At 40.1% G+C, this 16,366-nt stretch overlaps 1 protein-coding gene across 2 annotated transcripts; it reads left to right on the plus strand.

Annotated features, from left to right (window-relative positions):
* On the plus strand, positions 1–14,791 carry hnrnpl (heterogeneous nuclear ribonucleoprotein L). 2 transcript variants are annotated; one of them, XM_080041542.1, is made up of 14 exons: positions 1–113; positions 603–721; positions 1,333–1,570; positions 2,147–2,232; positions 2,374–2,470; positions 4,887–4,959; positions 9,107–9,142; positions 9,447–9,515; positions 9,614–9,867; positions 12,771–12,892; positions 12,988–13,189; positions 13,284–13,341; positions 13,824–13,919; positions 14,051–14,791. In XM_080041542.1, exons 1-14 carry the CDS (start codon positions 30–32, stop codon positions 14,107–14,109), a joined length of 1,593 nt encoding a protein of 530 aa, XP_079897668.1. In that variant the 5' UTR covers positions 1–29; the 3' UTR covers positions 14,110–14,791. The 2 variants fall into 2 exon arrangements, with proteins under 2 accessions (XP_079897668.1, XP_079897669.1); XM_080041543.1 differs by lacking the exon at positions 9,107–9,142.
* Positions 14,792–16,366: the final 1,575 nt, after the last annotated feature.

Here is a 16,366-nt window from a genome sequence, read left to right on the forward strand (position 1 = left end):
AGCACTAGCCCGGCAGGGGATAGGACAACATGGCTGCTGCTGCGGGCCGATACTACGGAGAAGGAGGCAGAGCGACGAAAAGACAGAAAACTGAGGAGGGAGGAATGACAACGGTGAGGCTCGTCGTTGTGGTGGTATTATTCTTAAACGTGCCAGTAAATGTTTTTCCAATAGAGGAGATGCTAGCTAGCTAATCGAAGCAAACCATGAAGCAAACCCATTCACGTTAACGTCAGTTCGGTTAGGTTTAGCTAGCGGACACGGAGTAGTCTCAATAATATTCCTCGGCTACTAAATGACATGCAGCTGCTTTTATGAAGATTAATAAAAAATACAATTTCGATTAACATACCATACATTGTGCATATAAAGACAAATAATATTTTTTTTCTCCTCAGTCCAGCTATTTATGCACCCGTCACTTAGTTTGGGATGCTAATCTCCAACGCAATAACGGTTATTTCATGTGATATGGCTCCTACACACTGGCATGCTATGTACTCATTATGTCGGTGTGCTGGCTGGCTGCTCCATCCCCTTCGCACTACAAGTGAAAGTATTTTGTGAGCCTACAAGCATGACGCTGTGTGTTCGGTTTGCAGGACAACTACGATGACCCTCATAAACCGCTGCCCTCCTCGGTGGTGCACATCAGGGGCTTGGTGGACGGCATCATGGAGACAGATCTGGTGGAGGCCCTGCAGGAGTTTGGGGCCGTCAGGTAACAAGAGAGCACCGGATACTTTATTGTACACGTTCAACGTTGTGAGTCTCGCTGCAAGTCTTATGGATCCAGATGTGTGTGAACCAAGGCCAGAATGATATATTTGGCTTCATTTTGTTTTGATGTAATATGAAATGCTTCACCATCACCTGAAATAATATTGATCAAATGTAGGTATAATAACTACTCTAAACATTATCATCACAACATGTCCAAGTATTATGTTGTACTGCTTTATTATTCATTCTTTTCATATCTACCATTACCTTCTATAAAACAAGAAAGGGAAAAAGTCAGAAAAAAAACATTATATTCAAAAATAAATGAAAAAGTTCATCCCACATGTTTGAATGTATGTAGTATAAATTAGAGTGCTATGACATATGTTTTAAAATTTAGAATTTTTTTCATTAGGAACCCCAGGCTGATTTTGTCCCCCTCTCCCCCCTCCCAATTTCAACTCAATGGTTACGGCCTTGTGTGGGCAGTCTGAATAACCTCATAAAGGCACTCGCAGAAACCCAAGTCCTGTCCAATTATCTTAAAAAAGGGGAAATAAATATATAATACATTTGCCTATAATTTTCTCTTGACATATTCCTTCTCAGTTTTGTGGTGATGATGCCCAAGAAGCGGCAGGCCCTGGTGGAGTATGAGGACATGAACAGCTCCTGCAATGCTGTGACGTATGCAGCAGAGAACCAGGTTTACATTGCAGGCCACCCGGCCTTCATCAACTACTCCACCAGCCAGAAGATCTCCAGGCCAGGAGACTCTGACGACACACGCAGCGTCAACAATGTCCTGCTGCTCACCATCCTAAACCCCATCTACCCCATCACCACGGTAACCTGGTTATAAACAAAACAGAAATGTTTTTAAGTAAAATCCAGTCCGTCACGTCACCTCAAACTTATTGACAGGATTAAACACCTTTTTTATGTCTTGATGAAGGTCTAGCTACGGTCAGTAAATTGTTGCTCCCGTCCTGCTCTGATAACTTTAGGTACTACAATAAGCTGCGCTTTACGACAGCAGTGTCAATTTCAGGACAAATATGAGCCATGATTCAAATTGGCTTCATGAAAAATGAAGGAATTATATTATTATATTAAAGCATACTGATCTATTCTTCTGCACCATCTTCTTTATATAATGCAAATAACGTGAACCTTTCTTTTTTTAGATTATATATATGACACGTATCATTTATTATATATAGCCTACTGTATTTGTCACAATTACTGGGATGTTGTGAGAATAATTTTTTAGAGAAATGGCCAAAATCTAGCAATCTTATCTAAACTTAGATAACAAATAGAGCAGAAGTTTGTTTTAGTGTGGGTTCATGGTGTGATCGTTTTTTTAAAGGTGACATGCATTGCATTTAGTTTGCTTACTACTGTCTGTGTGCCTGTGCAGGATGTACTCTACACCGTTTGTAACAACTGTGGTCCTGTACAGAGGATCGTCATCTTCAGAAAGAATGGTGTTCAGGCCATGGTGGAATATCCTTTTATAGAATTGCCTTTTTTATTGGTCATGGGCCTTTCCATTTGGAAACTCTGTTTTTGTACAATATGTCAATGTTAAATTATACCCTCCAAAACCTCATATAATCAGAGCTCTCCTTAACTCATTGCTTCCACATTTGATTCGGTCCAGAGCGCCCAGAGGGCCAAAGCCTCTCTGAATGGGGCAGACATCTATTCTGGCTGCTGCACATTAAAGATCGAATATGCCAAGGTATGTATGTCTAAGGTCGTGTTCACACCTAATACTACGCTTCTTTGGTGCGCACCATATGAGAGCGGATACATTCTTTTGTTTTATAGATGGTTTGGTTCGCGTTCAAAAAGGCAAAACTAAAATATGATATTGTAAACAAAAGTCAAGTGCATGGAAAGGCTGTCAGACAGTTTGGTGAGGAAAAATTGGCGAGCAAATTGCTCCCAATATCTACCATCGTTCACATTACAGAGCGTCAGTCGGTTATTTTCATGCTTAATATGGAGCGCATACCGTAACAGCCAGAATCTATTAGATATAATGCTACTTTCCTCTGTCAGCCCACATTACAATAGCAGCAGACTGTAATGGGCGGAGCATATGGGCGTATGCTCTAGGGCTGTCCCGAATACCATTCTACAGGCTTCGAATACTTGTTTGATTTTCAGAGCAAGTTCGAATACCCGTTCTAAAAAAATACACCATCAAAAACAACATTAATAATCCCAATGTATTCCCTGAAAACGAGTTTGTGGCCCGAGACAGTAATTTGCGTAGTTTGTAGATGCTTTAATAACTTTTGAACGGTAATAAAGTCAGAGTTCCTTACTTTTTTCCTGTGGAAGCGAACAGCTGTTCTTCCGTTCCAAATCAGCTGTCCGATGTGCCATCGCAGACCTTACATGAGCATATTCATTCATATTATTTTCTGGCAAAATATATTGCAGTTAAAGCTACTACTGATTTTTTTTTAAAGCCCCCCCCCCCCCCAAGAAAATTTATTTTTTACTGAAGCTCAATACTAAATTGAGCTTCGAATACTAAAACATGAAACGAGTTTTCGAATATTCAAATAATTTGGGCCAGCCCTAGTATTATATGACAATGTGCGCTAAATAATGTAATAACACGTACATTAAATGAAAGACATTATGCAAAAGGTTGTTGATGCGTAAATACTTAGCTTCCGGTGATTAGTGCAGATGGGGTTCACACTAGAGATGATCCGCTCCAGAGTTCACTTGCAAGCAGCCGTAGACCACCTCTTACAAGAGGAGCAGAGTCCAGTTATTTAGTATGCACAAGAGTCTCGGACTGCGTTCAAACCAACCCTAGTGAACCGCACCAAGCGCTTAAAGCAGCTACGAGTAACATTTAAATATCTTTTAAACAGCCTTATGTTTCCTCTGATAATCATAAATGACCTTTAACAGCAAACAAGACCATCAGTGCAAAGAAAGACGTTTTTATATAGTTTTTATTACTGCTTTTGGTCTGGTCGTACACCCAGTTCGATTTTCGTTTTGCTCGTGCAGTCACATGGTCGCAGATTTCAGTGTGGCGCAGCAACGCGATTTGAGAAGCCTATCCCTCCAGGTGAGGGAAGGGGAGCGGGAGCCTTGTTTGAGACAGTTATTTGTCATCATAATGACTGATAACGGGCTTAACCATCAAATAAAAAAAAGAGAATGCAATGAAGAAAAGCTAAAAGGGAGAGTGACCATGGACATATAAAGAAGAGAGTGATATAAGCTACGGGCGGGACGAGGGCGTTGCCAAGCAACGTGTATACAATTTCACGGGAGCGAACTAGACTGCAGTGTTTACTCCTAAATGAATGAGCGGTTGGTACTAACACAAAGTTTGCTTTGCTTCACCATCATCAGATAACCATTATCTGAAATAGTCATTATTTTCATCAACAACACAAACACATTACCTCATCGTGATCCATAATCTCTCGTTCATTCGCTTTCTGTGAGGACACGTAATCTTTCAGCTCCGTGAGAGAGAGTAGTTAGGTGACGCTGCTGCATCAACTCATTGCAATCAGGTGTGTGTAGCACTGACTGGCATTAGTTGATGCAGTGTCAAAACCACTCTCACGGAGCCGAAAAGAGTCCGTGCCCTCACACTTTCAACACACGGACATGCACTATATTGCGCCCTTCTCAGTTCATACTCGCACGCCTGGCACAAGCTAGAAAACAGCTTTGCGACAGCGGCCGTCGTAAAAATACTCCCGCTTTTGTCCAAAAGGGGCCGCCAACGGACCATGTTACTCGTAGTGGCTTTAAAGTTTGTTTCAATCGCACTAAACAAAGCTGGTGTGAACACGCCCTGGTGTGTGACTGTGGTCCCTTTTGAGTTAAAGCTATAGTGTGTAACAACATTTTATTTTAAGTGAATGTCGGTTACATTCAAGCAATCGGCAAACGAGTTGACACAAAGTTGATTAAGCCGATCAGCTCCACAAAACACACTGTATTTCTTTATATTGTTTACAAACAGTATCCCCCCAGATACTGACAGCGTTGTTGTAATTCCTCAGAATTCCTCATGGGGTGACAGAAGTTACACACTATAGCTTTAAGGTCAGAAGTTGGTGAACTGTGGGTAGTTTTGACTTTTTTAAATGCCATCCTATTCACAGCCACCGCGCCTTAACGTCTTCAAGAACGACCAGGACACGTGGGACTATACAAACCCCACCCTCAGTGGCCAAGGTAACCTCTAGTCCCCAAATCCTTCCTTCCCCTTTTCTCTTCCTCTTCTCCTCTCATGCCACTGTATGGGATTGTTGGGGTTCTCTGCCTCCGGGGGTATTGCCTTTGATCACAGATGAATGTTTCTTTTGAAATGTTCCCACCATCCACCAGCTCAGTGTTCAAAGGCAGTAGTCCTGTGATGCATTCACAGTCTTCATGCATTTTCTCACCACACAGCAGGCTCAAAGTAAGGGCATGAGGAGCAACCTCAAGGGCAGCCGACCTCAAGGACAAGGCTCATGCATGTGAAAGGCCCAACGCACCCGTCACACAAGCATACGCAGGCGCACCATTCTTCACATAGGTTCACATTCCCTGTAGAGCATGGCACAGCAGCTGCACAACCTCAAATCCTGCCTACTCCAAGCCAAAACACTACAGAGACATCAGACCTGTTGGCATTCTTTAAACATAGTGGAGATTTCAATCATAGCTTAAGTAAGACAATGCACCAGCCAGCTGAGTGGACTTGTTGTGACCATAGGCACAACTTGAATTAATGCCTGGTTTTCTCTGAGCGGTACAGTTCCGTTTGGTGCGGCTTGGCATGCATTCATTTGCGTTTCCAGTGTCAAAGTGCTGTTCAACTGCTCTGACCCATAAACTGTACAGTATTTACTCACGGCTAGCGAACAGTAGTAGAAGTATGGGTGCTATCAGCAGTGGAAACACAAGCCAGATCCAGGCTTACCTTGCTAAACCAAACTGTGGTGCTCAGTGGAAACAAGGCGGGATGAACACTTTCAGTGACACTGTGTTGTTGGTTGTTTAATCCTCAACCACTTCAATGATGGGTTAAATCTTTGATAGTGGAACAACATTTATGGGACCTCTAATGTAAAACATATATTACAAACACAGTGTCATCTTAATTGTTAAGCTTTCCAATCATATATTTGTAGTACTGCCACCGATTCTTATTGTTTTGAGATGAAATTTGTCCAAGACCAGATAATGGGAGCATAGAGTTTTAAGTTGATAGAAATGTTTTTTAGTTGATGTAATGCTAAAACAATGTGTATAAGATTTAAGAACTTAAAATGAAGATCATTGCATGCCTGACACTATTGGGACAGGAACTCAACCAGCCACTTCAATGATCAAAATACAGGATACTGCTAAATGCAAGTAGGCATACTAACCCTGGACAGCAATAGAATGATAACAAGTACCTTAAGATATGTATGGATGACATGTTTCATTTGATTTTTCGCCACTGTAAAACAATGTAGTTGTTTTTTCTTGTACACAACCTACATGTACATGCAAGTCTCATACAGGTGTTTGACATATTCCTTGACGTTGTAAAGTTTGCGCTGCCTTATGAAGCAGAGGTTCTCCTTGTGTCCTCACTGTGCAAACTCAGACATTCTTACCTCAACTTCTACAGCTACAATATTACAACAGCACCCACAGCCACAGCTCATGTAAATCTGCTCCGTGGCACACATCGGACACAGTGGGGGCAAAAAAAAAACACCGGAACACAACCTCAACCCAGTACTTCCTTATTCCAAGTCCATCTTCACCCCTCTATCTCCACCACCTGACACGGGAATCCATATTACTTTTTGGTGTTGGACAGTAGCCGCCATTTTGAGTTTGAGGGACAGAAATACCTCGAGGCCCCCACGCGAACAGACACCTCGCATATCCATCACAGACTGATACGCATCTTCCACCGCCTCTTTTACCAGTACAGCACATCTCATCCGCAGAGGCCACGAGGAGTCAACACTTTTGACACAATACATTGACGATGGGGGGGGGCGGGAGTCAGGTGGGTGTGGTCGCTTGGCCACGCCTCCTAGCCCCCTGGGACGTACCTGCCATAACACAGCCTCAGGGAGCAACAGAGGAGTTTCAGACGATACCACACACTGGGGCAATAAACAAAACCTTTTCCTGTGCCGAACACAACACGACAACACAAGCAACCGAATATCCAAGGCAACACACAGCCTGAACCGCCCACGAGCGCACAGCGTCACGCAGATATTCCAGACAACTTTATTGTCGAGCACTAGACGCCTTTTCACTTTGCAAGCAGCCGACAGGTATTAACACCAAATAAGCAAGCATCATGTGAGCGTCATTTTTTTTTTTACATGAGAAGAATTATCCACAGGGGGGCCTATGAAGACACAAGCATCAAACACCTATCAAGCATACAAGCACAGAGGCAAACAGATTCAAACCCCCTTTTCCTAAATCCTTCTACATGTATGGACTCTGGTGTTCTGTTCTTCTCCCCTATACCTTCCTCATTTCCCCTCCTCTCTGTGCTGTTCTTGTGTTGTTTTTTTGCATTGTTTTCATTTTCCCTTTTTTTTCTTTTTTTTTTCTTCAATGGCCCATAGTGACGCCTTTAACGCCTCCCGTGTGATGCAGGTTTGGCTCAGTGTGTCTGTGGACAGACAGACAGCCCACTCTGAAACGGTGCAAATGTCAGAGCACGGTAAGATGGAAATGAGCCTCTAATAGCAACTCTAGAAAACAAAACCGGCAGCAGTGAAAACCAAGCGTGGATGTACTTTTCTCTCTGGTGGTGGGGATGCAAAAAAAGAAGGAAGTAAGGAAGGAAGAAAAGGCTGAAGAGGGGGAATGAGTTGAGGCTGGAGTCAAGAGGTTGGCAGGTGAAGACTGCCCCCTACCTGCCCACTGTGTCCCATGCTCCATGTGTGGTGCTGTAAGTACTCCAAAGAAAGACATGAATGAATAATCTGAATTGATGGTTGAAAGTTATTGTGAAACCAAAGCAACGTGACTGTTGCTTCACACATTGTTGATACTACAATGTGATATAGTCCCATAATAACACCAGAAAATAACAGAGTTTAGCAATGTAATCGAAAAACTGGCTCTGAATGCCCCTGGCAACCTCTTTCCTTTACAACTTAATGTGATATTACTTTAAGAATGTACTATTTATGGAATGAGTGAGCAGTTAGCTTGTTAGTATCAAGGGGAATTAGTAGGGCCCATCACAAATGGTTTGTTATCTAGCTAAACAGGTCTGTTAAGGGAGTGTTGGACTTCACTGGAGCAGCAGTTGCAATTAGTTTGTTGTTGCAAACAATATTCTAAATGGTCATTTCTAAAGGTATGATTTTATTGTTCAGAGGTTTTATTTATTTATTTGGTCTCAGCACTATGCTAAGGTTGCTATCACACCTGGTGGTGACTCAGTGAAATGACATAACCACAGGAGGTTTTATTTGCCCCAATAAGGGTGAATGCAACTCTGATAGATTAAGGGTTTTTATTTCTGTTCACTTTGTGATGGACAAAAATATTACATTTGAAATATTCATATAATGCAATTAATACACAGTGATCACCTTTGTATTGCCTTTTGTTATCTGTTTGTAATTCAAGGCACAATGTGAGCAGCCAGTGTTCATTACACAGTCTCCCAGTGCTCATATCACTGCGTGGACCTGCAGTGTCTATAAACATTTCCTGCAGATATTTTGGTTATTTGGGATAGTGTCTGTTTCATCTAACAAATGTGAAATACATTTAAGATGGACAGCTCTGACTTTCCACACACATCAGGTTATTGTCAAATGATAGTAATGAGGAAGAAGATCCCTATAGCCTGCACGTCTGTTTGAAAACTTGTTTTTACAATGATATCAATACTTTATAATTGGATTCTACAGTCTAAAACATATCTCAGTGTTTAGAACCAAAGTTAAATATGTAATTAAAAAACTTGATTTTAAATTTAAAAAAATGTAATTTACTTTTCATAAATAATTGCTATTGACCAGATTGTTGACGTGTTAACATACAAAGCGAGTGACTGTTGAGAATGTCCATTTTGGTGTCATTTTCTCCCTTCCACTATGTAATTTAGTCAATATGCCTGATGTGTATTTTATACCTCTGTCTTCTCCTGGTCTGTAATTGTATAGTTCTTATGGTGATCAATAAAACATGCTTAGACTGCGGGTGCTGCTCATAGCACTGATACATATTTTCTACCTGATCTTCTACTTGGATGATTCCATGTAATGGCTAGGATTTATACACTGTTTAGAAATGTGAACTTGTTTAATGTTCATTTGGATTTGACATGTGTATATGTGTACCTGCACAGATGCTGATGGTGAAGGCAATTGGAACAATTCACAAGGTGTGTGTGTGTGTGTGTTGGTAGTACTAGGGTGGCTGCCATAAAAAGTCTTTTAAAAAAGATATTTAAAAGACTTTTTTCCAAATCACTGTTTAGAAAAATCTCCATTATGTCTGTGTGTACGTGTTGGATTAGCAAAACAGAGCCTGCACACTTTTCTTTAAGCACTAAATAGGTCAGGCCCTTCTCCTGCATGTCTGTCACAACCTTGTCCCTTAGCACATAGTAGCCCATGTAAGCTCTCTGTTCAATAGCTTAAGCAAGGAAGCCGTTTGATCGGCACATTTTTATTTGACCATTTTAGATCCCAATGCCAATCCCAACAAACGCCAGAGGCAGCCTGCTCTCCTGGGTGACCACCCGCCTGATTATGGTAAATATCAAATAAAGAAATCAGTCGTACATTTGGAAGAATGGATCATGTTCCAATAAGGTAATCTCTACCTGAGATGTTTCTTTTATCTAATTAAGGCGGCCCTCAAGGAGGTTACCATAACTACAATGAGGACAGCTACGGCCCCCCTCCCCCCCACCGCATGGGGCCAGGTTTGGGAGGGCGTGGTCGGGGTGGAAGCCAGCGCTATGGCCCTGGGTATGGTCCACCGCCCCCTGAGTATGGTCCTCATGCTGACTCCCCGGTCCTTATGGTTTATGGCCTTGAACCTGCTAAGGTCAATGCCGACAAGGTCTTCAACATCTTCTGCCTCTACGGCAATGTAGAGAGGGTGAGTAAAATAAGGCCTTTTTAAAATGCTTAAAGCCTCTGGAACCCTTGTCTAAAATACTGAAAGATAAGATATCAAAGTTGGGTGTCTCAATAAGCTTTTACAAAAATCTGATAGAAAATATATGTTCATAAATAGGGCTGTGTATTGGCAAGGACTTTACGATACGATACACAGAGATATATATCACAATATATTACTATACCATACATATTCTGATATATTGCGATATTCAACATATAGTTCCCTGATGTAAAAACATAGTTGAAATACAAGTTGCTGTGTACGATCTTGTGGTCTTAATACATCACATCGCTTTATACTGATAACTCCAGTCAAATTGAGTAAAAACAATTGAATTCAAAACTGTTATTCAAATTCAAAACCTGTGATGCAACATCTACAGGAGCTGAGGTGTAGCTCCAACCCATTTAAAACTTGAATTTTCTTTTTACAAAAAATATTGATTTTGGAGCTGACGATACGATACAGCTTATCACGGATAATATCACAACATATTGCTCTATCGACAGGATTGATTGGGCAGCTAAAGCTTGTTAGCCCTGCAACTACGGGCCAAAACAGTCATTTCTTTGTTTTGACTTGTTCATAAATAGTTTGTTTAATATGTAAATATGTATTCCTTTCTAAATTATTTAACCTTATTGACTCATTGTTTATCAATAAATAGTTCATAAACCTTTGTTTGACTAATTTACTACTGAACCCGCCAACCACCACAACAGGTCAATTCTCAACCTGTGGGAAACACTGCAGTCCCTGTTTTTATAGAACGTTCAGGCAACTGCCGTGATTAGTTTGAAATACTAATTGTGTAATAAGAACCTGAGCATAGCCCGCCTCAACCTTCAGTATTTCTGCAGTTTATCAAACTTAAATAACAATATCTTTAATTTGGATTGATACATACACCGTGTTCCAAATTATTATGCAAATTGGATTGAAGTGTCATAAACTTTAAATTTTTTGTTTTTCAATTAAACTCATGTATGATATTGTGTCTCAGGATGCCTTGGATCATTGGAATCAATCTAATACTCCTGTGATAATTAGTTTGCCATGTGAGCCCAATCAAAGGAAAAACTACTTAAGAAGGACGTTCCACATTATTAAGCAAGCCACATGTTTCACGCAATATGGGAAAGAAAAAGGATCTCTCTGCTGCGGAAAAGCGTCAAATAGTGCAATACCTTGGATAAGGTATGGCAACATTAGATATTTCACAGAAACTGAAGCGTGATCATCGTACTGTGAAGAGATTTGTGGCTGATTCAGAGCACAGACGGGTTGGTGCAGATAAAGGCATAATGAGGAAGGTTTCTGCCAGACAAATTCATCGGATTAGGAGAGCAGCTGCTAAAATGCCATTACAAAGCAGCAGACAGGTATTTGAAGCCGCTGGTGCCTCTGGAGTCCCGCGAACTTCAATGTGTAGGATCCTCCAGAGGTTTGCAGTTGTGCATAAACCTATTATTCGGCCACCCCTAAACAATGCTCACAAGTAGGGCTGGCCCGAATTATTTGAATATTTGAATACTCGTTCGGAAAATTACTATTCGGAGCTTAAATTACTATTCGGAGCTTCGTTTTTTTTTCCAGGGAGTATATAGGGATTATTAACGTTTAAAAAAAAAAAAATGTATGTTGTTTTTGATGGTGTGTTTTTCTGGAACGAATATTCGCTCGGAAAAACCAACGAATATTCGAAGCCTGAAAAATGGCATTCGGGCCAGCCCTACTCACAAGCAGAAACAGTTGCACTGGGCTCAGAAATACATGAAGACTAATTTTCAAACAGTCTTGTTTACTGATGAGTGCCGTGCAACCCTGGATGGTCCAGATGGATGGAGTAGTGGATGGTTGGTGAATGGCCACCATGTCCCAATAAGGCTGCGACGTCAGCAAGGAGTTGGCGGAGTCATGGGGAGAGAACTGGTAGGCCCCTTTAAGGTCCCTGACGGTGTGAAAATGACCTCGGCAAAGTATGTTTAGTTTCTGACTGACCACTTTCTTCCGTGGTACAAAAAGAAGGACAGTGCCTTCCGTAGTAAAATCATCTTCATGCATGACAATGCACCATCTCATGCTGCAAAGAATACCTCTGTGTCACTGGCTGCTTTGGGCATAAAAGGAGAGAACCTCATGGTGTGGCCCCATCTTTCCCTGACCTCAACCCTGTTGAGAACCTTTGGAGCATCCTCAGGCAAAAGATCTATGAGGTTGGGAGGCAGTTCACATCAAAACAGCAGATATGGGAGGCTATTTTGGCATCCTGCAAAGATATTCAAGCAGAAACTCTCCAAAAACTCACAAGTTCAATGGATGCAAGAATTGTGAAGGTGATATCAAATAAGGGGTCCTATGTTAATATGTAACTTGGCCTGTTAAGATGTTTTTGATTGAAATAGCTTTTGATTTCATTAAATATGACCTTCACATCCTGCAAATTCAATAAATGACCATTTTTAGTTCTTCACAACCTATACATTTTTTTGATACTCTGTTGTGCATAATAATTTGGAACAGTGCATTTTGAGTTTTTTATTTTTGAAAAAAATACTGTTATCATTTGGAGGTTTTTTCAATACAATTTGAATCAACAGTTGATGACTTGAAAATTATACTGACTGTCATTTGCATCGACTATTTAGAAAAATCTGAGAAAAATATAATTTGCATAATAATTTGGAACGCACTGTATAACTCTCTTCAGATGCTTACTAGCATGCAACTCCCCAAATAACAAAGAAGGATTTTTAGTTTTTTTGGTTTCGATTTTTTGGTTTCGATTATTGACAAATTGTTTAGTTTATTAGACAACTATGACATCCTAGTTGTAAGTAGCAGTAGTCTCATGCTCTGGTTTGTTGTTCTTCTTCCAGATCAAGTTCATGAAGAGTAAGCCCGGAGCAGCCATGGTGGAGATGGGAGACTGTTACTCTGTGGACCGGGCCATCTCTCACCTCAACAACAACTTCCTATTTGGACAGAAACTCAACGTTTGGTAAGAGCAGCTGTTACTGAAGATAAGCGTAGAGTAGGGCACAGAGCTAGATATAGACTAGATACCTTACACCAGTGTCCCTCTTCCCTCTGCAGTGTGTCCAAGCAGCAGGCCATCGTGCCAGGTCAGTACTACCAGCTGGAGGACAACAGCAGCAGCTTCAAAGACTTCCACGGATCCCGCAACAACCGCTTCACCTCGGCAGAGCAGGCGGCCAAGAACCGGATCCAGCACCCCAGCAACGTCTTACACTTCTTTAACGCACAACCAGACATCTCTATTGAGATGTTCAACCAGGTAAGAAGAGCCAACAGGGTTCTAACTCTTTAAGTGTAGATTCTCCACAAACCAAAACGTTCCATGTTTTACTGAAACTGGTCTTTCCTTTCAGGTCTGCGATGAAATGGGGCTTAAGACTCCAACAAGTGTGAAACTTTTCACTGGAAAGAGTGAGTAATGGAGTTACAGCAAGGCCAATTCTATAATGGGTTTATTTTTATGTGTGCTTTGATTTTCCGATGTACAATTGAAATGATGGCTGTTTGGATAAATATAAAACAGTTTAAGTAATAAGTGGGTACCATTTCTATAGGTATACACAGAATACAATGTGTATGTACACCTTAAAGTTCCTATGTCCTGCATTTGGTCTTCAAACTGATCCACATCATTTAAAATCCCAGCTCTTCTTTTAATGCAATGTTATAGAATTTTAAAAATTAGATCCTAATTAGTACTTAGTAATGAATTCTTAGTGTTTAGATGGGGGAATTTGGGAGGCAGAAAGGTTATATAATGTAAGCTTATAATTCTAAATGTATCTGAATTCACCAGATTTCAAATCGCTTTACATACAGTCCAGATTGTTTTGAGTATTGCTCTCATGTCTGTGCTGCCACTCTTAACTACCTATGGTATTCTAACCTTCAAGGTGAGCGAAGTTCCTCTGGCCTCCTGGAGTGGGAATCCATCAATGATGCCATGGAAGCCCTCGCTTTGTTGAACCATTTCCAGATGAAAAACCCCAGTAAGTTCTTCCCTCGTCAAATTAACACAAAATGGCTTTTAAAAGCTGGCAATGTAGTTGTTATGATTCATGGGACATTTTTTCATGTCTTATTTTTATCGTTAAAGTATAATTTTCTTTCTCTTTTACAGGTGGCCCTTACCCTTACACACTGAAGCTGTGTTTCTCAACCACACACCATGTCAACTAATAACTCACCCCTCATAATATTTGTAACATTTTTGTCTTTGCATAGAGTATGCTGTAGTTTTTTTTTCGTAATTTCCCATTTAAACATACAATCAGTATTGACAAAAACTAGGAATGATGTGGTTTAGAACGTGTTACCTTAAACTATGATTTTGTATTGATCTATTTGACTTTGACCTTGTTTTTCAATCAGTTGTTTATTTTGTATGTTCACAACACTAGATTTGAATAACCTCTCCACTACCCAGCAACAATATTTCACTGTGGACCTTAGTTTTTGGTTTTTATATCAAGTGAACAGCAACCATCATGTGAATACTTTTGTAACCAAGGGTCCACATCATCAGAGATGTGTGATACCTGGACTATAGAAGATTATCATTTTGTAGATTAATAAGACTGTTCAGTCACTATCAAAAGTTCAAATTGTCACTTTGTCACATACCTGCATTTGGAGAAGACTGCCTTTATTTGGTCAGAAGCCAGCCAAATCTATCCACACAACTTCTGAAGAGAACTCCAAGCCTCATTAACATGTAACATTATGACATGTACTCAGACCTAACACACATTCTTTTCACCGTCACTGTTTGTATTCACAAGTGCTAGAATAATTAAAGAAGTTTAAAAAATTTAATAGTCGACCTTTTACTTACATATTCATCTTAATGTCTCATTTATAATTCAGCATCACTGATTATTAAGCACTTTTTACACACTATATTCAGTGCTGTCAGTTTCACCATTGTTCAGATTATTTGTCACACATGTCTGTTGTCATTGTTACAGTTCATAACTACCAATAGTCTACTGGTAAACCCACAGAAAATCATGTCAATCTATTTTCTCAAAAGAGCTCAAGACAAATGTGATACAAATAAAAAAAATACCTTTTTAATTTCTCTTTAATTAATCTCTATGAAAAAATTATGAAGGAACAATTAAAGATTATATTTATAAATTATATTATATGTATATTTGCCGGATATTTAAGAACTGTTTATTGTCTGTTTTCAGTGAGGAACTTGTTTCAATAAGACATAAATCTCTTTATAATGACGCCTCTTTACTGCTTTCATGTGGCCACAATGAGGTACTACACCCACAGACATTTATGGAGTCAGTCCAACAGTTCTCAATCAGTTAAATCCTATTCAGAGCGTGTGTGCAGGCGCCCTCCTGTGGCCATCAATCATTACTACAACCACACTGGTCGCTAGGCGTCATTACATACAAGCAACATGTTTGGTTGAAAAAAACTATCGCGGTTGTTACTTAAATCGCGTTGTAAAAATGTATTCACCGTTTCATAGCATCAATGCACTAAATCAGTTAATATCTGAGAATGAAAGAGACACACACACACACACGCACATTTACATTAAATCGCAGCTCGCAGCCATTTGTGCGGTTATGAAAATGTTTAACTAAGGACATGACGAATAGCCTAACGTACAGTGACTTTGATGAGTATATTTAATCTGACTGCTGGTTTGGAAATAGTAACGTGTTAGATTATTCGTTACTGAAAAAAGTGGTCCGATACCAGTCACGCGTTAGGCCTACTAGCCTACAAAGTAACGCAATTACTGGCATCACGTATGATGAAGACGATTTAACTGAAAGCTTAGGAGCCGAGTAACTGTTTGGGGAGAATTAAATAGGTTGTATATGTTGTAAATATATTTGATAGTAGCCTCCCACAGAATCTTCATTATCTAGCTCAATATTCATAGGCCTATTTTCAAATCAGTTAGACAAACAACCTCAAACCCCCTGGTGAATAGACTCAAAAACTTTCATACACGTTTTATCAAATGTGTAGTGGTTCATTAATGTATTTAATGACACATGCTTGTCCGTAACACAGTTGACATAGTAACGAATCAAATGGTTAGGCCTACTTTCAATTAAATATTTAAAAATTAATTACAGATTAAGCTTGGCAATTAATGTATTTAACACAATAAAGGGGTATATTATGGAAACAACTAGATTATTTGGCACACTTCTTCAAAATGGCACACTGATTTCTTCACTTTTTGGTTGATATGAAATGTACCCCTAATTATAGAATGACTCCCATATATCCTGCTTCCCAATTAACGTTCAAGCATACAAACGGGAACCTGTTAAAGTAACATTTACTTTTGGTGAAAGTTGCTCCGATAGGCTTTTTATATTCTCATATTTTGGCAGTAAAATATGTTCACTTCAAACATAACCTGCACTCCTTGACATGTTCTGCTCGTAAGTAG

Source organism: Ammodytes marinus (assembly GCF_949987685.1).
Source record: "Ammodytes marinus genome assembly, chromosome: 14".
In the NCBI taxonomy this organism is placed as follows: Eukaryota; Metazoa; Chordata; class Actinopteri; order Uranoscopiformes; family Ammodytidae; genus Ammodytes; species Ammodytes marinus.